The following is a 26,057-nucleotide window of genomic DNA, read 5'->3' on the forward strand; positions in this document are numbered from 1 at the left end:
GTTTCCTGCATTGCAGGCAGATTCTTTACCAGGTGATTTTTAACTTGTAATTTGGGAGGAATGTTCTGGTAAAAGGGTAGATTGGAGAGGAAGCAATGATACCATGTATGGGTCCATCCACAGCCCATATCCCTCCATTTCATCAACTAATATTAATTAGGGACCTGTTGTGCATCAGGCCCTATTTTAGGCTATGGAGACATATCAGTGAGCAAAATAGCAGAACATTTCCTGCCCTCATGGAGCTTATGTTCTAATGGAGAAGACATACAGGGAACAACGTTAATGTTTATCTTAGTGGCAATTAATAAGGAAAATGAGTACAATAGGGCAAGATGGTATGAATGTGAGCAAGAGGGATTAAGTTTTCTGAAAAGGTGTCTAGGGAAAGTCTCTTTGAAGAAGAGACTCAAATGAAGATGCAAAGGAAGGAGAATGGAAGAGAGTATATGTGGATTCTGAGGCAAGAGCATGTCAAATGAGGAAACAGAAAAGGCCAAGGCTCTGGTGCAGGTGAGTCTGGGGTGCTCAGATGACTGTCTAGTTGAGCCAGTCCTGGACAGAAGAAGGAGGAGGAAAACGGGGAGATATTTCAACAAAAGCATCCCTCTGTGACTGGTGGGTTTAGCTAATAAGGAAAAGGTCAAAGAGGGCTTGGGAGAGGGGGAGCGTGGGTTTACACCAAATGACTCAGGTCCAAGTATTTGGTGTTAAGACAGTTTTGTAGGGTGGTCGGGATGACCTCATCAAAGGAAGAAGTGAAATCAGCCACGAGTGAGTAAGTAGCATGGGATGAGGGCTGGGAACTGGTAATCAGTTGCAAAGTTTGATCTAGCTGCTGAGAGGGATAGGAAAAGAACTCTATAGCATGTGAATATAAGGACTGATGAACAGTGTTTTTAGCTTACCTGTTGGTTGTTTATCTGTTCAGCAAACACATATTAGCACTTACTGTGTGATTAGCACTGTACTGAATGCTGAACATACAAAAGAGGAGTGTGCTTACTGACAGAGAGGACAGAACATTTCTAAACATACAGAATGTATTCCTTTATTAGAGTGGAGGGGGCTTCCCTGGTAGGTCGGTTGGTAAAGAATCTGCCTGCAATACAGGAGACCCAGGTTTGATCTCTGGGTCAGGAAGATCCCCTGGAGAAGGCAAAAGCAACCCACTCCAGTATTCTTGCCTGGGAAATCCCATACAGAAGAGCCTGGCAGGCTACAGTCCATGGGGTCTCAAGAGTCAGACATGACTTAGCTACTAAACCACCATTAGATTGGAGAGAATGAGATAACGTAATATTTAACTTCTCACAATAAGCCCACTCACAATACAGACAACTTTTACTGGGCTGATCCTTAAGAGGTCCATATTAAAACAAAAACAAAAAATATTCTCTTCCCTCTTGTATAGAGTTGGTTCAGTTAGAACCAAATAGTTGTAATTTTCAACAATTGTGTGTGTGTGTGTGTGTGTGCACTCAGCCATGTCTGATTCTTTGCAACCCCATAGACTTTAACCCTCCAGGCTCCTCTGTCCATGGAACTCTCCAGGCAAGAACACTGGAGTGGATTGCCATTTCCTCCTCCAGGAGATCTTCCTGACCCAGGGATCCAACCTGCATCTCTTGTGACTCCTGCCTCAGCAGGCAGATTCTTTACCAGCTGTGCCACTTGGGAAGCCCTGCTTAAACCTGTCTGTAAAACTGAGTTTCCAATCAGCATGCTCTGAGGTGCATCTCATGGATGTGGGTATGCTCTAAATGGATCTAGGGATGCTGAAGATACTAATCCCCTCAGCCTTTGGGCTGGCTGAGCAGGGTCTGGGGTAGCCAAAGACTCCATCTGGCTCCAGCAGCCTGGTCGTTTACCCCAGTGTGTGGTAAAAATGCAGCGTAGGCCAGGTTGAGAAGAAAATGTTGGGAAGCATGTGATCAGAAACGGCCCTCCAATATGCCAGATCTTTACCCCATGTTTCCAAGCATAGTGGCTTCACACTCTCGAATGTACACGCCTGTAAATAACAAGATTTTGAGTGGTATTCTCTGTATAGCTATCTGTAATTTCTGTTTTGGGGGTGTTTTTTTGTTTGTTTTTGTTTTGGGGTGTACCACTCAGCTTGTGGAATCTTAGTTCGCTGACCAGGGATTGAACTCAAGGCCATAGCAGTGAAAGCACAGAGTCCTAACCACTGGACTGCCAGGGAGCTCCCTGCATTTTTTATAAAAAATACGTGTTCCACTGTTATTAATTATCTCAAATCATAAAGGCCAAAGATCATCAACAGTTGCATACATCTTCATTTCGAACAATCTTCTAGAGAATTTTAATTATTCCAGTTGACTTCTTGTCAGGTCTGAACATATTTTCATCGTTCTTACCTTGTAGATGTGATCTGCTGTAGTCCCAGTACTGGAGGGAGGGAAATTTCAACTTTGTCACTTTCTGGTTGACTACTTATGCTAGTAATTAATATCATCTTCTCTCCATACTTTCTCTGCAAGAATCTTTTTAAGTGACTTCTCCATTCTATGAAGGTTAGTTTGATTAAAAGTAAGCAATGTATTGTGCTTCCCTTGTAGTTCAGTTGGGAAAGAATCTGCCTGCAATGCAGGAGACCCGGGTTTGATTCCTGGGTCAGGAAGATCCCTTGGAGAAGGAAATGGCAACCCACTCCAATATTCTTGCCTGGAAAATCTCATGGACAGAGGAGCCTGGCAGGCTACAGTCCATGGGGTCGCAAGAGTCGGACTCAACTTAGCAACTAAACGACCACCACCAAGCAATGTATTCCACGTATTGTCTCAATCAGGTACATGTATGCTGCCATACATCGTGACGCTTGGCAGTACTGGAAATGTGCATGGACATATGAGGACCAGTGCCCCGCTTCTGTACTCTGACTCTCGCCCTCCCTCAGAATACACTAGCAGACCTGCAGCTTAAGGCGGGGGCGGGGGCTGCGGTGTGTGTGCTCTGTGTGCTCAGTCGCTCAGTCAGGTCCAACTCTTTGTGACCCCAGGGACTATAACCCGCCAGGCTCCTCTGTCCATGGAATTTTCCAGGCAAGAATACTGGAGTGGATTGCCATTTCCTCCTCCAGGGGATCTTCCCAACCCAGAGATGGATCCTGCATGTCCTGTTGGCAGGCGGATTCTTTACAGCTGCACCACCTGGGGAGCCTAACGCCTTGTATCAAATCCTGGTATTGAATCCTGGCATAACATTTTCTTAAAATATCAAAAAATACTTAAATATTTAAAATAGACACAAATGGAAATTTCTAATATATTCATCTGCATCCTATTTTGGAGACCATTTCCCTCATGCCCTATAAAGAGTCATTGCCCCTCTCCTTAACCTAGTGACACAAGCTGTTGGTTATTATATGGTTCTCATCTGCCAACCACAGTACAGATACAAGCTCATTTTATCCTCACAGCCATCCTTTGAGGCAAGACTGCTATCTCCATTTTACAGATGAAAAAACCGAGGTTCAGAGAGGTTCATTAATGTGTCCAAGGTGGCGTTGGCTGTAAGAAATGAAGAACATAAGAAATAAGAAATAAGAAAACATAAGAAATGAAACATAAAATTTTTGCTATCTTAATTACTTCCTTCCTTCTCTTAGGGCTAAGGTAATTTGCCATCTTGTGTCTAAAACACTTAGTCCCAGAAAATAAAAGAATTTGGAGTTCTCAAGACATTCTTTGGGATAATACTGATATGGGTGCTATATGTCTGTTTCTCACCTTAAATTGTAGCAGCATTGTGCCTGGTTTGTATCCATGCCACAAGCCTGGTTGCTATGGCGTCCTTCATAGTAGGAAAATATTTGTCAGCTCCAGGTGGCTGAACACCAGACAGGCTTGCTGATAGTTCAGTGAATAGGAATAATGATTTGGCGAGTTACAGGGTAGTAAGCAGAGAGAAAAACAAAAACTCCAGGGACTCTGATGAAACAGGCCAAGGATTTTCACTCTGTGTTTCCACCACTACACAACTTCAAGTTCAGTCAGCTGGGTTAGAGACAGACTAAATCTGCAAAGATGAAATTGGAGGCTACTGAAATAACATCCCTTTGCTGTGAGTTCATATAATGCCTTAGAATAAAACATGTTGTCCCAGTAAAATTAAGTTGCCATATCCAAAGTAGTGGCCGCATTAGACGCTTTAATTATTGTTCATTGACTTAAATCATCTCCTCAGTCATGATTTATTCTCCTTGAACATGATTATCTCCAGATAATGTTCTCTTCCAGTAAGAAGGGAAGAACAAAGGAAAATAAATAAAACACAATTTACTCAAATCTCAGAAAAGTTCTTGCACAAGAAATGAAGAAGCATGGGAACATATGAGTTCTTTTACAAAAACAAGTTTTTCCTTGAAGTCACTGCAAGATTGCAGCTCACATAGCATATTGGTATGTGTATATGTTTTTACAAGAGGGGGCTGTGTCACCAGAAAAACGTGACTCAGTCTCTACAGTCATTTTTTAATGACTAACAGTATACATAATATCCTTTAAAAAAAAAAAAAAAGAGCAGTTTATAATTCATTTCTCATTTTTAAAAAAGTTCATTTTCACTTTTTCTGAAGAAGCCTGTATCTGGGAATTGAGAACCATTTTTCTTTTCATCTTAATTCTTAACTGTTTTAAATTTGTACTATATTCTGCCCCAAACCAACAAACCATTATAAGTTTGAAAAGTTTTGTACTAACAAACATACAAATTATAATTTATAATAAAGCTGTAGCATTCTGAATCCTTAACATGATGTTTAAGCGCCTTCGAACCTAAAAATTAATGCTCGTTAACCTATTTTATGTACTCTTCCCATAAAAGAATCTACATTTACAAGATACATATATCGGAGAGGGGAGTGGTTCTTGTGTGTTAAGATTCAGTCAAAACACTTTTTTAAAGTGAAAAAAGTTAATCTCCTTCGTAAACTGGATTTCATAGCAGAATATTCCCAAAATGAAATACTAACTAGCCCTCCATATTTAAGATTTATTTACAAAAGTTCATTTAGCACATGATTTTAAGGTAATAGCATTGTTTTTGAGCAATCTGTTTTTAAAAAGTGAAGTATATTTATGGTTCACAAGTCATCTGATTTTTATTTTTTTATTTATCAGGTTATTAGGTATGGGCTGTGTTCATTGCCCCATTCCTGTGGCTTTTCTACTGAGTTAAGTCTATTGACTATAAGTCCAGACTGAGGCAAGAAGGGACAGGAAAAAAGTATTTCTGTGCTCTTGCTTCTACCTAGGAAGAATTCTTTCTTTCTTTTTCCCTATATGAGTGAAAAGAAGCTCTAACAATCCCTGAGACCTCTGGGATAATTCTGGACTATAGTAACTAACTGAAAAAAACAACATGAAAACCTCAACTTTAAAGAAATTTCTTTTTGCGTCAGCCCTGAAAGGGGGGGAAAAGAGCATAATCCCTCTCACACTTAGTTAGCAGTGCTATAAGGAATTCTGACTGGCTTGATAATCACCATGGAGCCTCAGAGTACTTGGCTGGTAGATAGCTAAATTTAATTAATAGTACAGATTGTCAGATAAACCTCCTCATTTATTTTACAGCTCTGTGTACTTTCTCTGTTCTGCCCCCTCAAGTTAGGGTCTTCTCTTCGTCTCCTTGTTTGCCGCTTGCCTGGCTAGAACACCGCAGCAGGGCCACTTGGAGCATTGAGGCTCCCTGAAGAGTGCTTCAGGCTTCAGGCTGTGAGGGTTTGAATCCCGGCCCTGTCCCCATCTGCGTGCACGCTTTGCTGCCGCTGGTCCCCACAGTGGTGATGGCGATGTCTGCCTCAGAGTCTCAGGACGGTGCAAGGTCACACCCGAAAAACCTGCTTCTGTGCTTCCTCTGGGTGTATGGCCTGTAAAAATGCTGTCAGTATGATGCCCTCATTGTTTCTGCTCCTCACCTTTTCCTAAGCTCCTGGAGACTTCAGCCTGCCTGGAACCCTAATGTCTCCACCTAGAACCTTCCGAAGAAAGTCAAAACCTTGAGGAAAATATTGCCTGATGCATCAGCTTTTCTCCTCCTCCTTATCACTGACAATCCTCACTTTCATCAGTTTAAGTACCATCGCCTCTCTTTTTGCACCTCAGCTTCTCTGTTGCAGTGATGACATACGCATTTAATGGCTATTAAGGTATGAATAAATAAATGGAGAAATTATGTGAGTGAATGTTTTCTTTCATTTGGTTGCTTTTTTTCATTTATAATTTAAACCCTACCTTTTTTCAAAAAGATTTGGAAGAGCTTTTCTGTTGGTATCACTTATTCCCATTTAGTTATGCCTGAGGACTAAAACTGGAGCAGAACCTGTGGTTTGCCTCATAGTGCTTCCACTGTGTGGCCTGAACACATTATTTAATCTCTCTGAGCATTAGTTCCTTCCTGTGTGAGACAGGGATGACAATACCACTGTAGAGGTTGTTGTGAGGATGAAGTGAACCATTGTGTTCAGAGCATAAAGTATTTAGCATCAATGCCTGGCACACAGTATCAACAATAATCATGCAGATACCTTCTAACACAATATTCGAGCATCATAAGAGAGAATTAAAACCAGAATCGAATGGAGGCTGTGGACCCTATAAACCTTCCTCGAATAATTTGTATCAGGGAGAACATTCATGAATATGCATTTTGAACACTGTAATATTCTAGTGACAATATTTATTTCAAAGAATGCAAATTCCAATAACAAGTAAGGACGATTATGATGAACAGGTTAATGAATAATGGAAGCAAAGTTACCAATATACTGTGTTAGCCTGTAAGTAGCTTATTCTCTGTTTAGTAAATACTCCAAATATGGCAAATGTTTATCTCCAGTCAAACTACAAAATCCCTAAAAGCCTTCATAGGCTCTAGAATTTTTTTTTTCTTTTTTGGCCTTTCTAATAATAACTATTTAGTAAGTTGCCCAAGCATGTTTTACTATAGCACTGTGTGCCTGATATGGTGTCAGGTGTGGTGGGACTGGCTGAGAAGTTGGAGACTCCAGTCCACATATTCCTATAACTCCATTTCAGAGACAGCAGTTCAGGGCCGCACACACCCAGGGCCAGATTGCCTGCCGGATTTGCAGGCTGCGTGCAGTGTGAGGTCATTTACCCAGACATTTTAATAACTGTCTTATAATAATTGACTGCCTTTAAAAATGCACTTTTATTCATCTCCCTCCAGTCAGAATCCTGTCTTCTTGTCTCTATTAGAATTGAATGACAAGACAGAGAGAGATCAAAAACGGTACATTTAAGGATAAAATTGAAGAAAAGGAACCAGTTGGGGTTAATGTCTAGGACAAAGATGCAGCCGCAGAGGCCACGGTTTCTCGGGATGCTTTGCTTGCTGTGTCAGAGACCACAGTATGAAATCACACAGACGTTTGGATTAGAGCTCATCAACAATGGTTTCCTAGCAACAAAGTGTTAGACCAACCCTAACTTTCCTACAACTTTCCTATATTGGTTTTCTTGGATTCAGGTAGCAGGGGTGTGGGTAGAGTCTAGGGTCGTGTCTCCTGAACGTACGTATGCTTTATCTTCTCTGGAGTCCTGTGACCCTGTACCAAGGAGATATTGATTTCAGATACTCTCAGCATAACGTTTCATCTTACAAATCATAGCATTTTAGAGCCCTAAAAGGGACCTCATTTTATTGGTGAGAAGATTGGATCAGGGAGGTCACCGTGTTGTGCCCAAGGTCACACAACTAGCTGGTCAGTTGATTATTTTATTTGGCATCTCTTGACTCTCTTTCGGAGCAAAAACTTATTCCATAAACATCTTTGATTCCTACAGGCTATCTCTCTCTCCTTTTTTCTAATTTCCTGAATATATACATTTTTTTCCCAAAAAAATTTAAAAGGAAATTTTTATAAACCTCCTGGTACACAACAGGATGGACTATGACTAAGCAAATAGTTTTTAAAAATAAAATTCAAGGCCTTCAAAATTACTTAGCTTACCATCTAATACTATCTATTAATCAGTGGTGGGCCAATCATTAAAGCTTCCTAAAGAAAAATACACTTAAAAAGTTGAAAATCATGTATATAGTTTAAGAAAAAAAACATGGCTTCATTTTAGTAACTATTTAAGTCATAAGTTATTAAACATACCTTGTAAATTGTTTACAAAATTCCAAAGTCTTTTTGAGTATAATAATGTATTGAAGTAACACAGTTTTTTGCATGTTTGTTTTGAATGCTTGGATTTTTTTTCTAAAACAGTATGTTGTTTATGTTGGGCACATTGAAAAATGAGTGCAATATTACAACTGCATCCTCTATTTTTGGTCTATCATGATGGCGATCCTAAAAGCTGCAGGCTTAAAAACACTTGGGGTTTTGTTTTCATGCCTATCTCAGTAAATCTTTAAAATATTTGTTAAATAAAACAAGCTCAAGGCAAAATGAAGGCCAAACAGGGCATTCATTAGCCACAAAGAACTTTAGCCAAATATTTACTCATGGATTAATGTGAACTTACTGGGTGATCACAGGGTACCTAGTACAGTGAGAAGCTTGTTTTATCCTGGAGGGAGTTGGGCAGCTAAATTTCAAAATAACATAAATCTAGAGTTAGATTTGGAATCGTCATTTTTGCAGTAGTATTTAAAGTGATTTAGAGTGGGTGGAAGTTGAAAGAGAGGTGAAGCTTAAGGTGGTCATTTTAGTCGATGAAATCCAGAATACTACCTAGGACAGGGCAGACAGGGAGCAAAGGGCACAGAAAGCCGTTCTGTAGATGGGAGAAGAACTGAGCCAAGCAAAAAAAAATTGTGCTTAGAAAGATAAAGTTGAGAACAGAGTCAAAATTTATGACTTGAGAAATAGCTATGAACTACATACTATCCATAATAATGGCACCAATACATAGGAAAGACAACAGGGCCTTTCTTTGTTAGAAGGAGGCTTGTACACAGCAGCCAGGTCATAAAATACCAGGGTGCTGAAATACTAGTGCTGGACTCACCATCTAGGTGCCAGCCAGAGGATAGCTTATTGCTGTAGTTCCCTCCTTTCTCATTCCTCCCTCTGCCCCTTGCCTCATTTTTTTTATAACTAAAGATCAGTTATATCCAGAGAACTCCCTCGCAGTCCAGTGGTTAAGGCTCTGTGCTTTCACTGTAAGGTGTATGAGTTTGAGCCCCAGTTGGGGAACTAAGATCCGAAAAGCCTTGTGGCCAAAAAAAGAGAAAAAAAATTAGTTATATCTAGTCATTAAATACTAGTGTTAGATGATAAAAGCCACTTTGGAGATTCCAACCAAATTGTAAATGTGCCTGCTTTCACCTCTTGTGAATATACTAAGGAATTTTTAAAATCTCAATATGTATCTCTTCCTTATAAATGTTATTCCTGATGTTAATTCCTAAACAATAAAAAGGAAGGAAATGAAACATTTTTGAATGATAAAAAATGTAAACGTGTTAGTCACTCAGTCATGTCAGACTCTTTGGGATCCCATGGACTGTAGCCCACCAGGCTCCTCTGTCCATGGAATTCTCCAGGCAAGAATACTGGAGTGGGTCGCCATTCCCTTCTCCAGGGGATCTTCCTGACCCAGGGATTGAACACAGGTCCCCTGCATTGCAAGCAGATTCTTTACTGTCTGAGCCACCAGAGAAGAAGCCCCTTTGAATGACAAAAAAAGAAACATAAATACAAGATGTGGAGTCGTTGGTACCTCCTTGATAGGCCCTACACATCTGTCCCTGGATCCAGTCACAGTTAGTTTGAAAAGGAAACACCAAAGGTCACTTCACAGTCTTAAACCTAGAAATCAGGTTGAGCCTGAAAATAATTACAAATATGTAAGGGATCTGTCGGAGAAGGCAATGGCACCCCACTCCAGTACTCTTGCCTGGAAAATCCCATGAACAGAGGAGCCTGGTGGGCTGCAGACCATGGGGTCGCTAAGAATTGGACACGACTGAGCGACTTCACTTTCACGCATTGGAGAAGGAAATGGCAACCCACTCCAGTGTTCTTGCCTGGAGAATCCCAGGGACAGAGGAGCCTAGTGGGTTGCACACAGTTGGACACGAATGAAGTGACTTAGCAGCAGCAGCAAGGGATCTGTGGATTTTGTTATTGTTATTAAGGCAAGAGTATCTTAACCTCCCGTCATTCTCACGGACTAGTCTGATGGGGGCAAGAAGTTTCTTCATGGTGAGAACATGAGGCCAGGAAACCTTCCCACAGTCAGCATCCTCTCATTAAAGTCTTGATAACACCAAATTGCTTTTTAAATGCCTCGTACTCTATAAAGCTGATGAGCAGTGAAATAAATCTGTTCAGTCAACGGAGATTGGGTTTATTCTCAGGGGTGGCAGGAGGTGGGTACGTCAAGGAGAAGGGACTGAACTGAATCCTTTTCACAAGAAATTATTTCACAATCTATCTTAGTGTGTGGTGCATATTGAAAGTTGGGTGCTTTCCATGAAAGCAAAAATGGACATAAAAGACAAAAGAGTTTCCTAGTGATATTTAGAGTGAAGTTGATTATGTGCACGTAGGAGCAAAGCATGCCAGAAATTTTTCTCAGAATTAACTTTCTCAGAATTAACTTCTGTTGTGCATTTTGATTTTTCATGTGTATACTCTTATGACTCATCCAACTTTCATCATTGCATTCAATGAACACTGGCCAGATACCTGCTCTTTTCCAGGCACAAGGGGGGATTTGGTGTCAGATAAGGTTGCAGTCACTTCATGGGAAATAGATGGGGAAACAGTGGAAACAGTGTCAGACTTTATTTTTCTGGGCTCCAAAATCACTGCAGATGGTGACTGCAGCCAGGAAATTAAAAGACGCTTACTCCTTGGAAGGAAAGTTATGACCAACCTAGATAGCATATTCAAAAGCAGAGACATTACTTTGCCAACAAAGGTCTGTCTAGTCAAGGCTATGGTTTTTCCAGCGGTCATGTATGGATGTGAGAGTTGGACTGTGAAGTAGGCTGAGCACCGAAGAATTGATGTTTTTGAACTGTGGTGTTGGAGAAGACTCTTGAGAGTCCCTTGGACTGCAAGGAGATCCAACCAGTCCATTCTGAAGGAGATCAGCCCTGGGATTTCTTTGGAAGGAATGATGCTAAAGCTGAAACTCCAGTACTTTGACCACCTCATGTGAAGAGTTGACTCATTGGAAAAGACTCTGATGCTGGGACGGATTGGGGGCAGGAGGAAAAGGGGACGACAGAGGATGAGATGGCTGGATGGCATCACTGACTCGATGGACATGAGTCTGAGTGAACTCCGGGAGTTGGTGATGGACAGGGAGGCCTGGTGTGCTGCAATTCATGGGGTTGCAAAGAGTCAGACATGACTGAGCGACTGATCTGATCTGATCTGAAGGTTGCAATTCCTATCCTCAAAGTGTTACAGTCTCAGCCAACTAAAAGTATGTTTGCCTTGAGGACAAGATACTCTGCTCCTGGTGCAGGCCAACCTTGGCTCTCTTGACAAAGCATCAAGCTTCCAAGGTCTCCTGGGCACTGGTACTTCCGCTGGTGGGTGGAGGACAGGGCAAGGTAAATCACTACCCCTGTGCCTTTGCACAGACTTCCGTCACCACCTCCAAGGGAGGCTGGGAGTCACCCTCCACCCGTATGTTTGTTAAATACTTAGCTTATCTCTGCTGTAATTTTTGAATTCTTAATTTAAAAAATTTACCATAGTAAAAATATCCTCTTAGTAAAAAGCTGAACTGGAAAGCTAAGACTTTTACTACATCCAATTTATATTAATGACAAATAGGGAGGTTAGTTTCAATGAAACAGATGCCCTTCCAATAACTTATTTTTGAGTAGGTCTCAGATTTGCACCATCAGACTTTTCATGAATGTGAGATTGATGAATTTGCTTTTTATTTCTTCTACCCTCCATCCTTCCTGAAGTTGCAAATTAGCAGCAGAAAAGTGGAGAATGGAATCAGGACCCTAGAGGTAAATCAAGTAGTAAAAATGCACAATTCAGGACATTACTGTAATGATGACCATTTATCTTCTAAGAAATCCAGAGTCGGCTGTGCTCGGCAGCTCACTTTAATATGGATGGAGAGGGACTCCTCTGCCCTCTGTCTGCCTTCCAGTTCTTCTCATCTCAACCCCCCCAGTTTGAGGCAGTTACAGAAGAGGAAGTTCAGCCACAAGTTGAAAGGACAGGAAGTGACTCATAGTTCCCCCAGGGGTCAGGTGAGTGGGTAGTGAGGGAAGGCTGGGAGAGAGAATTCCTGATTAGAAAAGTAGCCCAGATGGGAGAGTGGCCAGGGCTGGAATTTCAGAAATGACAGTGACATCAGCATTCAGGAGCCTCCCCCAGTTTCCCAGATGAGCATCTCCAAGCACTGCTGTGAGTCGTTCCCCATTTATTTTCACAGCATGATTGGAGACAAGGAGGTGTCAATATGAAGCCTGAAAAGAATGATTGCAAATCCTGGGAGCAGAGTTTCATAGGATGTTTCTGGCAGAATTTATTCCTAAATTAGTGCAGTCTGGGTTTTACTAATAGAAACCGTTATGCCAAAGAGAATTTTAAAACCTAGAACTCGTGAACCTAAGAGGTATGGATTTGTTCTTGTTTTTGTTTTTTGTTGTTGTCTTGGGACCATTAACTTCAAATTTGCTGATATCATTAGTGTGTTATGAAGTAAGTGACAGTTACGGAACATGTAATTAAAAATATGCTGTTTAGACTATAAATAGAAACCACACTTGACGGCGAAGAGAAGCACAGAATTTAAAGCAGTTATGAACATGAGTACCTACAGGACACACAAGGGTATTTTTTGCACCAAGAAGGAGGAAGTCTTTTAGAAACATCATCTTTGCTACTTGTAGTCAACTGCGGAATGTTTTAAAACTATATACTTAGGTTCTTTAAGGGCATGTAAGAAAGATTTGAAAGTTTCAAAGAAAAGATTAACCACTGGAATTTTAACGTAATTCTTGAGTGCTTCCTTGACGAGGAGAGAGTTCTGTTCGCTACTAAAACACTCTGTTGGAAATGTGAGTAAGTGGAACATACTTCACCTTACATTTTAGTTCTGTTTAAGAGTTTGATTCATGAGAAAATGTGTGGTTCTTTCTGTTCCCAAGGTAATCCTCTCTCCCGGTGACTGTACTTTGAGGCTGTGGTGCAAATCCATGGTGTTCCTTTTTTTTCTTTTTTTTTTAAATGTGAATGAAAACAGTAGGGAAGGAAGTGTGGAGGTTTGGAATCTTTGCTGCTGCTTCACAGGTCACAGGGGAGCAGTGAGGTTCTTCCTCGCTGTCAGAGGCCAGAAGCATGGGGGAGACTATCATTTACTCCTTGCTCTAAGTTTCTTTGAGCCTCTGTGCTGGAAGTTTCCTCGGTTTGTAATGCAAACGTTAATCAAGCCCCTTTGGGGGACCGGGCACTGTACTGGCACGGGAGACAAAGACCATGCCTGTGGAGGGAAACAGAAAAGCAGAATAAACCAGAAATTCCAGTGCCAGGGTAAGTACCGGGCCAGAGGCACACAGAGGGTGCCAAGGAGAGACGACTGGGAGACCCTTACTTACTTGAGTGGTGGGCAGTGGGTGGTCAAGAAGGACTTGGCAGAGAAGGTAAAACTAGAGCTGAGAATTAAAGAAATAGATGGGAAAAGAAGAATAAGGCTTAGCTAGTCAGATCAAGTGGGAGAAAGTCTTTCTAGACTTAGGGAAAGTACCTACCAGGAGCAGAAGACGGGAGTGGCTGGAGGTGGCAGTTTCAGTGCCCAATTGAGACGCAGGAGGACACATCAAGTCCTTCACGAGGTCGCTGCGCTCAAGAATCGTACGCTGTCCTCAGAAGTTTGCATTTTACTTTGGAAGGATTTATGAGTTCTGAAGGATTTTATGCAGTAGAGTGAGGGATCAAATTTGGGTTCCATCTCTGAAGTTATCCTTGAAGGATGTTGTTTGCGTTCCTGAACAAAATGCACAGATTGCCTTCAGAACATGAGCTCTTGTACTCTTTTATAGAAATGTATTTAAGATGTCTTTGTTTTCAAACCAGCATCTTACACTGCTGAGCAGAAATTCTGCCTCTGTCCTGTGATCTAGCTCAACTAGCTGTCAGCTGCCCAATGCCTGTGTGACTCGCGGTTCATTCTAGTCAGACTTACGGGTCCAGCAATGTCGTCCCGTCTCAAATGGAGTTGGAATTCGCCCAAATTCCACAGTTCCTAGTGTTCGGGGAAGCCATTATTTTAAAATAATGATAAATCATCTCTCTAAAAATGAAATTCCCTTTTAAATTTACATCTAAGTCCCTTCAGGGCCCCAGAAAGTCCGTGATGGTGCATCTTGGAGCATTGGTCTTCTTAAAATTCAAGGGAAAGCTTTTTGCAGTCCTCTCTATGGGTGGAAATGGCAAATAATTCATGGAGGACATCTGTTTATTTTCTTCTGCCATTTGAGTATGTCGGTGGGAAAATGTGAAAAGTACTCATTTCAGTTGATAATAATAGCTCCAACTTTTAAGTGCCTGCTCTTTGTCAATTTACATAATTCATTTTGTCCAACAAATGTAAACATAGAGGAAAGTCCAAAGCCTTGTGCCAGGGACCAGAACTGTAGCTGTATACAAAATGCCCTTCCTTGTTATGGAGTTTCTCTCACATGCTTCCAGCTACTCTGAAGTGTGTAACGTTACACACATAATGAAATTTGTTCAGAGACCCTCTGCAGGGAGCATCTACTCTGTGCTGCTCTCCACTGCTGCACTCGGGGTGGAGATGGGGGTGTCAATCTCAACTTTCCCATATCTACTCCTGCCTTTACTTTATTCATTAAAGAATTTCATTCCTTTCCCCTTGGCTACCTTCCTGTCTCTAGAAATTGAACAAGGGCTAGCAATCATCACTACCATCATCAATCAATCAATCAATGTCCATATATGAGCTTGTTATTCTGTTAGTTATTAACAGTAGCCATAACAGCCACAAATCTATATTGAGTCCCTACTGTTTACAAATTCACTGTTCTCAGACTTTAAGTCTACAAAGAAATGGAAGTCACAGCTCCATATAATAAGTCACATAACAATTCAGAATAGCCAGAGATCATGCAAGGGTAGAGAGCATAAGTACTGTAAGGGTTTAGGGAAGGCTTCCTGAAGGAGGTGTCCAACAAGCCACATTTTCAAGGAAGGAAAACCTTTAACTAAACAGGATAAAGGGGAGTGTCTTCCAGGCAGACCCAACTAAATCGATTGCCCAAAAGAAGGTGACCTCAGTATATCATACATTTTTCCTCTGTTCCTGAGAACTGAAATAGTCATGGCTGGGTGTAGTTATGTTTCAACAAAGGAGATTACTCTACTCCATTTCTCTACTCTAGTGTGGTTACATTTCAAGAGAGGCATCATTTTACTCTGACTGAAAGCATGCCCACTTCCCTATCAGTGCTGTCATGGAATGAGTGAATGATTCCCTTGGAGGAATGAGTAGGGAAGCCTCAGGGAACTGGCTGTTTGCCAGGACATATCCAGGGAGATCTTGGGTGATCCAGACAGAACTAGGGTCAGATCTGCTCCTGAGGAGACCCAAGTCGTTTTGCTCATCACCAGAACTGCCCTCCTTCTCTAGAAGGTCATCTGGAAGACCTAAGTTGCATGAGATCTCATGTCATTGATTTGTTATTGATTAAGATTGGAGCTGGCATTCAACCCATCCTCAGCTCCAGCAACAGTAGCAGCAGACTTCTCAAATGGAATGAAACAGGAAGGTATGACAACCCAGCATGTGCCCCTCAGCCTACTTCAGTCAAATCAGGAAAGGAGAAAGCAAGAGAGCTTTTTACAGGAGCCAGAGGTACCTTCACCAAAAACCTTTGACCAGCAGTACCTGGGGGTCGTTTACTATGAATTAATAAAAGGAGCAACAGTCCATTCCAGTTTAGGATGAATGTCGAGCAATGTTGGTGAAATATGGGTACCCAAGGGATACTGAAACAGAAACAGAACTTCTCGGCTCCTCTCCTTCAGCAGATTTATTGAAGGATGTTTGCCTGAAACACACTAGGTTCCAAGTAGTCTGCCAGGCACTAGAGGCAAAAAGTGAATCAGGCAACATCTGCCTTTGAAAAGCTTGTAGTCTAATGGGGAGACAGATGTGTTAACAAGAGCATTTCAGTCTAAACTTGTAAGGACTAAAATGTACAAAAGTCCAGAAAAGGACAAGCTAACCTGGGATTCAGAAAGTGACGTCTTAGCTGAATCATGATAGAAGAGTAAGACGAGAAAAAGAAGTAGGAAGAATGTGACAGACAAAAGGGAAGAATTAGCACAAGCTCTTTTGTGGGACATGAGACCTCACCATGGGGCTGGTGGGCAAACTCCCTGCCATTCCAGCAGCTGACCCCAGAGAGGGCATTGAGCCCCTGGAAGCAGGCAGAGGCCAGGTGAGGGGCGGTACTGTGGGCCAAGCCACGGGGCTGTGACTTTGTTCTGTGGGTGACAGAGTGGCACGAAGGAGTCCTAAGGAGAGTGATCCTACAGCAGGGGGACCTGTTAGAGGAGTCTGTTGCAGTAGTCTGGGAACACGATGAGGCTCTAAACTAAGGCAGAGAGAATGGAGGTGGGCAGGTTGGAGTTTGAGAAGTACATTTAAGAGGTGAACTCAACAGGTCTTGAGGTTGAATTTCTGAGAATACAAAGAATTCATGAGTGGGAAGGAGTCTGGGAAGACCACCAGCTGTCAGACTCTTAGCACTAGACTCAGTTTATCCATTGATTTAACCAGATGCTTCTCACAGAACAGTGTCATCTGAGGCAACGCTCTTTAAACTGAGGGTCATGAAGTCAGCTAATGGGTATTCATAGCAATTTTTAATAGAAGGGAAGAGAGCAGAAAATGTCATGTGGCGTTGCATATGTACAAAGTGCAATTATTACTTTGTGAAACTTTGTTTCATTCTGTGGTTATGTGAGTACCTGCTCAAAACTCTGTAGTTGTGTGCATGAGTGCTGTCACTTCAGTTGTGTCTCACTCTTTGCGACCCTATGGATTGTATCCCGCCAGGCTCCTCTGTCTATAGGATTCTCCAGGCAAGAATACCGGAGTGGGTTACCATGCCCCTCTCCAGGGATCGAACCCGCGTCTCTTAGGACTCCTGCATTGGCAGGCAGGTTCTTTACCACTAGTGCCACCTAGGAAGCCTATATGTAGGATGTTTCTCACTCAAGACCGTGGTCAAAACATTTGAAAATGTTATGCTGTTCTTTGTGGTTTTGTCTGATTGTTCTCAAGTATGAATGAATATGTCCCAATCAGGTTTGTTGATCTTAACAAGGGGAGAGTGATTCCTTTGTGCAAAAACAGGGAAATGTTTTCTCACCATTATTCTTCCAAGACTAAATCTTGCAGTAATCTCTGGCCTTGGAATTCCCAAGGATTCCATGCAGAGGAAAGGGAAAGGGATGGCTGCCAGCAGGAAGGACTCTCCCAGTGCATTCTGGGACTGTGCCAAATGCCCCGCCCTTCAGAAAACATCGGCAACATTGACATCTACACAGATGTTGCTGCTCTAGGATATAATACCTTATTTTTCTTTTTTTTGCATAGAGTTTTACAGTTTGCAAAGTACAGTCACAATACACGTTCCCACATTTACAACAGGCCCTGTGAGTTTGGAGGGACCTGAATATCTGAAAAACGCTTTAGGTGTTTATTGGCCTGTAAATATTTAAAGCTATAAATATTTTCCTCATAATATAGTCATTCACTCTTTTAGTCAACATTCATTTGCCAAGCCCTGGTCCAAGAACTGGACATGCAAATATGCTTTCCAATCTGGTAATGTGTACTTGCAATGTTATAATTTAAGAGGATACACAAATCTATATATTTATTTAAGGATGCTTGTAGTTTTACCTGTGACGTGTTTATAGACTGTATTAATATGTGTGCCTATATGCCTGTTTGTGTGTGTGTGTGTGAGAGAGAGAGAGAGGAAGACAGAGACAGAGAAATAAATTATTTAACTTTCTAAGTTCCAAAATGAAAAATTAGTTGCTTTCAGGGAACAAAGCAGGAAAAGGCTGGCCCTCTTTTAAGGTACATAACTTTTGTCTTTCTTGGGCTAAATGGAAGTTCCTTAGTGGTAGAATAAGTGGATCCTAGAATTCCATGAAAGGTATGTAGCCTCAGCAAATAAAGCACTGATTTAAAAATGTTTACATACAAAGGAGTTCCCAGACCTCGGTTCCTTCTAAAACCTCTGGATTCAGGCCCTTCAATCCATGCATTAACCTAAAGAAGACAGACTTCATCTCAATTTAAAAAATATGTGTGTGTTAATGTGTACTAACTGTTCCTTATTTTGAAAAAACAAAAGGCTCAAAGAAGACTGCTTTTGAAATTTTCTCTTCACCATTGGGTATAATTTGAGTGATCATGAAACATCCATTATAATCATTTTTAGCCTAAGAGTAAAATATTTCTTTTCTTTTGGATGTAAGTGGGGACTGAAGTATCTGAATGGTATTTGAACTAGTTTCCCAGTTGACTCCTTACAAAGTAGATCCCTGAAAAAACACCTGGGATGTTTTTAATAGTGGGAATGACCTTGACAAGAAGCCTTTTTGGGAGACTCGTGACCTCCTGAGGCCAATGACCTTGGGCTCCACATTAACCCTCAACTTCTCCCAGCAGTTAATCCACAGGAAGCTCATATCCCTTGCTCAAGATTTACTTATTTGTTCAGTTTTTTTTGCATTTTGTTTTTTTTTTAACTTGGAAAAATAACCTTCTGACAGCATATCCCTTAATGAAGACTATGTGTCTTAGACAGATTTCTTTCCCAGGATTCTGATGTGTTTGGTATGTTTAAACATATCTTTGCCCTTGAGAGCCTCGCATATCAAGCTAATTTTTAAAATTAAAAATATTAAATTGTTAATATTTTACTTATTAACTGGTGAACAAATCATAAAGTATCATAGGCTATAATCACAAGACTGTCTTTCCCAATCTGGTGTTCATATCCTGAAAGCAGCAGCTGGTAGAGACTATTAATACCATTTTCAAAGTGCCACATTTCATTTATGATTCTCATTACATCTTGTTGAACAGCATTGTATTGTGAGAAGCAAGGCTTCGTGTGATATATTACTTAACAGAGTCTAACGAAATCTATAGAATTAAAAAATGAATTGAGAACTGTTGGATTCTCATCATAAGAAGAATCTGTATGTAGGAAACAGGTGGTATTTGACCCTGAGACCCTCTTATAGGCATGCTGAAATGAATCCAGCCAGAGACATGAAGGTAATGAGGGGGTGGGGGTCAGTGCTTCTAACCACTGCAAGCCATGTTACCTCTTATATTCAGTTAGCTTGCGTATGCCCTCAAATAAAGGAATGTTTTCTAAACAAAATGACAGGCTCTTTTAAAAAGTTAATTCATGAAATGAAGTATATGTATTGAACACGAGAAGAATCTTTTCTTTAAGTAATAGATATGCTATTAGTTAAGAGCAGAATGAAATCAGAACGTATCTTTGTTTTGAACTCCTCTTTAAAGCAATAACATTAACCCTGCACAAAAATAAAGCTATTTTGTTCTAAAGAGACACACTCTTGATGAATTTGTTAGTTTTAGAAATTAGGTCACATTTTGCTTTTGATTATTTAAAAGATTTTAGGAGTCACATAGAACTCCACATATTCATCTAATCATTAAAACAAGATGGGGAGTTTTAGTTTGTTTTGTTTTTTAGATGTAACCTTGAAACTGCAGCAACAGCCTTTAGAAAATGCTAATTACATAAAGTTTTGAAATTCATCTTGGGAATTATCTAAATACATACGCAGGAGGTCAGCGACAAGCAGAGTAGCTGTTACATAAAATCTCCACTTTCCAAATACCAAGGAGGAAGAGGTGGGAACGTGGTCCAGGATCTAACCTCAACTTTGAACTTCCTGACTTGTGTTAGTTTAAGACATCCCTGTAGCATCATTTAAACATAGTTCTGGTGTATTAATAAACTTCCACTTGGAATTTCCTTTTTGAAGTCTGCTGAGAATATAAATCAAAACCATATGAGATGTGTCTTAATCCGGAATGTAGAATAATAGAGAAATATCAACCCAAAAGTCCTGAAGTACATTTACCAGGATGCACATTCTGGCAAAATTCTTTATTTAGAATGAAGGCCTCCAGAGAACTGGATTTATTGTTTTTAACCTGTGATTACGGAAGCCTGAACTGATAAAAGAAGATGCTCTTTAAAGTCATGGCTACAGTAGGAATTTTATTCAGCCAAGTAGAATGTTTAAGAAGGATATCTGTTGGCATGGAAAGAGGTTCAGAAGGCATTGTCAACTGAAAAAGCAGATTGCAATTTTATTGCATACATGTACACATCTTCATATTAAAAGAATGAGAGATTATATATGTGCCAACAAACTATTAGTTGATCTCTAGATGGTAGAATGAAAGCAATTTTTCTTTCATTTTTTCCTTCCTTCTTGCAGGTGTTTCAAATCTTAGATTTAGATTTTTATACTCTTCTGTTTGACTTCCTTCAAGAGGAAATTTTAAGTTGCTTTTATCTCTTATTCAACTCTGTTCTTAAGGGAAATACTCCTTTTATACCAGAATTCAGTGAGTACTGGAGCAGGTTAGTCAAGGCCATCATTAATAAAAATTGTTATATGCTCAAAGGTATGGGCTTGCCAGTGGCTCAGTCGGTAAAGAATCTGCCTGCAATGCAGGAGACCACCTGCAGCACAAGAGACCCAGGATCAATCCCTGGGTTGGGAAGATCCCCTGGAGAAGGAAATAGCAACCCACTCCGTATTCTTACCTGGAGAATCCCATGGACAGAGGAGCCTGGTGGACTGCAGTCCATGGGGTTGCAAGAGTTGGACATGACTTAGAGACTAAACCATCACCACCAAAGCTAGTCAAGTAATTAAATTACAGTTATATTGTACAAGAGTTAGAGTTGCCCAGACCCCTTCTGTTTATAAGTAGTCATGTGTTTACATAACTACATATTTCCACCATTTCCTACTATGTTCTTAAAATCTGGAGAGGTCCAATTAAGATTTTGTAACAATAATTACTAAAGCTCAAAGAATTCTTCAAAATTAGAAGTTATCTACTATACAAATTGAACTATTAGAGGATTTAAAACTTTTATCATGTTTTAAACTTTTAAAGTTTTTTAATAGTTTATATAACTTTTTAAAGCCTATTTGATTGCATTCATGGTATATCTACGGGATGCTTCAGTTGACTTTTCTGTAACATTTATTTGTTATTTTATTATTATTTTTAGTCGACTTGTCTGGTCTTGTCGTAGCACTAAGGATCTTCCTTGTGTGGACTCTAGTTGTGATGCACTGGCTCAATAGTTGCGGTGCAAGCACTTATTTGCCCTAAGGCATGCAGAATCTTAGTTCCCCCATCAGGGATCAAGCCCACATCCCTTGCATTGGAAGGCGATTCTTTACCACTGGGCCACGAGGGGGTCCCACTTCAGTTGACTTTAATATCAATAGGCCGTGTGGTAGATTATAGTGTGACACAAATCAATAATGTATCACTATGTTTGATGAAAAAGGGAGTTTTGGTGTACAAGCTGTTTTTTATTCCTTTAATTGGGAGCTTAATCTACCCCTACTTTAAATCAGGTAAAAATATTTCAACTCCCTCTATTCATTTTAAATTGCTTTCTGTAAGGAATATATAATGTCAGTGTCTATTAATGATTTGCAAAATAGAAATCCCAATATTTAGAGCGTGAACCTCTAAGCTCGGTGGCCTATTTGGCCTTGAAGAACACGGAGGAAAATGAATCTGTAGCTGAAGACCTAATAAAAACCTAATTTCTTGAATCCAGCCCTGATTTTCTGGGATAAATTATACATGTTTAGAAAATCACTCACAGAACCATTGCCACTGCATAAAAGTAGAGAGCATTCCAGAAAACTGGCAAAGATATATTGAAAATTTCTCAGGAAATATTTTATCCCAGTAAATATTTAAAAATAAAATACACACACATACACACACCATCAAGCTTTTATATATAGTCAGATAGTGAAATTACACTTGAGTTGTGCACATCTGATCTTGGGATTAAATTAAGTAAACACTAGTTGTGATTGATCTAGATATCAGAGCTGCACAAAGCCCTAAGCTGGGAGTCAGAAGCTTTGGTGATGTTGTATCTTGCTGTGCAAGCCCTTCAAGGAGTAAAAAGACATAAAAAGGTTATTGCAGTTATTTTATCCAGACAGATCTGTGCTTCTTCTGATGCCTGTGTGGTACAGTTTTCCCTGATATCGTGAAAGCTTCTGGTGTAATTGGAGTACCCACAGCTATAAAAGAGTTGGGCTAAGCAGCTGGAATAGCAGATAAGCCTTTATAAATATAGACCTCCACATATGTCTGAAAATAGTTAAGAGAAGGGGTTTGATTCCCTAAAGACATGAATAATTTTTTGTTAACATTTAAAGAATGTCTTAAAGCTATATAGGATAGAAGAATACCAGTCTAAGGCCAGGATACCTGACTTCCTAGTGGTGGTGGGACTTGTCCAAAACTGTCACCCTTCCCTGAACAGAAAGTCATGGGCACGACACAGAGAGTATGTAGGGTCCCTTCTGATACCAGCAGCTGGGCTTACCTTGTGGTAGTTACCTTGTGAGCCTCTGTTCCTGAGAGCCAGCATCAGGTCAGCTACCAGGGACTCTTAGTCTCCACCTTTCCAAGAGAAGCCAAAGAAGCCAAGTAAGAGAGAGAAGCTATCTCCAGAATCCCATACCCTTGTCCCAAGATTCTGTTATCTTGGTGGGTCAATATGGAGGCACTTTGACCAAGGCTGGCAAATTACAACCCTATCTGTAATTGTCTGAATCCGCTCTCTGTTCCTCTACATTGCATTTTCAGTTGCATAACTGATTCCATCCCCAAGAATCTCCTGGGATTTAGTGGTAGGCAGTGACTCGACGAACTCGCAGAGCTGGGGGTGTTCATGTGCTTGTGTGTGCATGCAGCCTCCCTGAGAGATACCGCACACGCCTGATGGGAACAGTCTGTACCAAATGAGAGGCGAGGATAAGGAGCTACTGTGCCTCATGGAAAACTCAAGTCCAAACAATCTGGTCAGAAACTATTTGGCTAGTAGAAGATATGTTTTCTGTTTTCTTTTTCTTTGAGATTGATTGGAGGGGCCAGGGGTATAATCTCTTTTTTTTCCATACTCTTAGGAATATGAGCCAGGGGAATAGTATTTATATCCCTTGTTCAGTTGCTGAAATTTTGATTTTCTATGGTGTAAGTGTATAGGTGAGGGGAAGGTGTATGTTTGTAATGTGTGTGCACACACATGTGGATGCACGTGACAGATGAGTGTGAAAGAATTGTTTACATTTTAACATTCACGACACCCCACTCCAGTACTCTTGCCCGGAAAATCCCATGGACGGAGGAGCCTGGTGGGCTGCAGTCCATGGGGTCTTGAAGAGTCGGACACGACTGAGCGACTTCACTTTCACTTTTCACTTTCATGCATTGGAGAAGGAAATGGCAACCCACTCCAGTGTTCTTGCCTGGAGAATCCCAGGGACGGGGGAGCCTGGTGGGCTGCTGTCTGTGGGGTCACACAGAGTTGGACACGACTGAAGCGACTTAGTAGCATCAGTAGCAGCAGAGATCAGGCACCATCAACAGGGAAGCAGACTTCGAGGCGGAAATTCTTATGCAATCTGATCATGTTCGTTTCTGACACACTAATGGATGTCCAGGAACAGCATCAAGTTGAAATAGAAGTTCTCAGCACATCCCTCTGCTTCATTTATAAAAAGGAGCAGCTGGCAGCTGTGCAAAATTAGCCTAAGTCAGATTATGCCATTGTAACAAGTTGTCCCCCAAGTTGTAGTAGCATAAAGCAACAGAAGGTTATTGCCTGCTCACATTACATGTCCGCAGATGCTTGGCTGTGGCTTTGTGCCCCTGTGTCATCATTCCGGGGCCCAGGCTGAAGAACAGCCTCTGTCTGAGATGTTCCAACCTCATGGTCAAGGGAAGGGGAGGGGAGCTGACAGAACTAGGGGACAGCTCTTGAAGAGTTTTGCTTGAAACTCCCATTCATTACTTCTGCCCATGTTTCATCGGCCAGAGTGGGTCACATGGCCAACCCAGACATCAGTGGGATGGGAAGTACACATTTCCCAGTCAGATGAGAACTGCAAGCTCCCTGGCAGCTGGAAAGAGTAGGGGACCATTAAGAACATTTTAGAGTGTGTGTGTGTGTTTTCATTATATATTTGTAACTACATAGATACAGAATTCTATTTAGAGTTTTAAGTTTATGATTACATAAAATGTATGTATGATTTATATAAAAATGTATGTATGATTTATATTAAATGTATTTTAATATATAATTTAATTTATAATTATCTTAAAATTTGATAGTAAATAATTAATATATATATATATAATATGATTTCCCCCCAAAAAAAGGCTGAAAAAGAGAGATTAAAAACAACTTTTGAGTAACTAAGAATAGACCTCCTATTTAGATATAGAATTTGCCTGATTCTTTTTCACTGTGACAGAAATTACTTTTAAGTGACTAGATTTGCTGTGAATCCAGCTTGCAAAGATATTTCATAACCTGAGAAATAAGACTAGTGTTAAAAATTGGTGATGGAATAGTGTGTCTCAGCATGTCTGTAACTCTTGCTTTCAGGGAAAAAGTACACATAAATACAGCCATGAATCTCCATCTTAGTAGAGTACTATTAGGTGTCTTGGGGATATATACATCTTCCTATTTCTTTCTTCTATGGTTATCTATTAGCTGAGTGCAAGATACTTTTCTACACATCAGAAAAAAAGGTTGCCTTAAATTATAGGGAGATAAAATGAGTGATTATCACTTGGTTCACTGATTTGGATATTCAGAGATGAATAGTCTTAAATTTATTCTAAATAAAACCTGTATTTTAACTCGATTAGTAAGTTGGAATCTCATAGAAATAAAGTGTTATCCACATTAGAAAATAATTAAATTTGGTGTACATTTAAGACTTATTCAGGCCTTTTACACATTGTTGTAAATGCACTACGTAATTCAAAGGATGCAAAAAAGATGCATCTTGATGCCCTGACAGGGAATCTAAATCAAAGTCCATTGCTACTACAAAACTTGATGTTCCTCCTGAACCTGTGATTAGGGTTATAAAGCCCTCCCAGGAGAAGGACTGTGGTCATAGTGCCTGGTGCTATATAATATCAATACTTGCATCATTCACATCTCTATATAGATGGGATGGATGCTCTGGCATTGGTTTTAACAAATCTGGCCTAGCCTAAAGTGAAGTGAAAGTTGCTCAGTCATGTCCGACTCTTTGCGACCCCATGGACTGTATAATAGAGTCCATGGAATTCTCCAGGCTGGGTAACCTTTCCCGTCTCCAGGGGATCTTCCCAACCCAGGGATCGAACCCAAGTCTCCCGCATTGTAGGCAGATTCTTTACCAGCACACTCTTTACCAGCTGAGCCACCAGGGAAGTCCAAGAATACTGGAGTGGGTAGCCTATCCCTTCTCCAGCGGATCTTTCCGACCCAGGAATTGAACCAGGGTCTCCAGTTTTGCAGGCGGATTCTTTACCAACTGAGCTATCAGGGAAGCCCTGGCCTAGCCTATGGGCACATAAATACAGCTTCAATAAATAGGGACTTCACTGGAGAAATTCCATCTGAAGACAAAGGAGTCATTTGTCTGAAGAGGTTTGTTACTAATGAAGCTAACTCAGCCATGTAAACAATCCTAAGCCAACAGCCATGAGCCTGTTGAAATGTTAATACCTTGGATATGCTTTAATAGTGATAATTGTGTCGACTGCAGACATCTTGTGGTGGTTGAGTCATCCATAATCTTTCAGAAGCAGGTTGCCCACCCTGTCAGCCAATTTAAATGGAAAAAAAAAAAAAAACCACTGTTCTCAAGCCCACTTTTTAAAATCACATGGAGAGCCATGAATTCT

General features: G+C 40.7%; 1 protein-coding gene across 7 annotated transcripts in view; it reads left to right on the forward strand.

Annotated features, from left to right (window-relative positions):
- STARD13 (StAR related lipid transfer domain containing 13) overlaps window positions 1-26,057 on the forward strand; it is a 492,634-nt gene that overhangs the window by 402,305 nt on the left and 64,272 nt on the right. Inside the window, exon 1 of one of the 7 annotated variants that reach the window (XM_070800197.1) lies at window positions 12,624-13,519. The exons of 5 other annotated variants lie outside the window; for them this stretch is intronic. In XM_070800197.1, coding sequence (XP_070656298.1) covers window positions 13,105-13,519 — 415 coding nt within the window. In that variant the 5' untranslated portion in view covers window positions 12,624-13,104. Of the gene's footprint in view, window positions 1-12,623; window positions 13,520-26,057 lie in introns of those variants that run through there. One more of the 7 variants, XM_070800198.1, reaches the window with a different exon arrangement.

The sequence above is a fragment of the Bos indicus genome, chromosome 12 (assembly GCF_029378745.1).
Source record: "Bos indicus isolate NIAB-ARS_2022 breed Sahiwal x Tharparkar chromosome 12, NIAB-ARS_B.indTharparkar_mat_pri_1.0, whole genome shotgun sequence".
NCBI lineage: Eukaryota > Metazoa > Chordata > Mammalia > Artiodactyla > Bovidae > Bos > Bos indicus.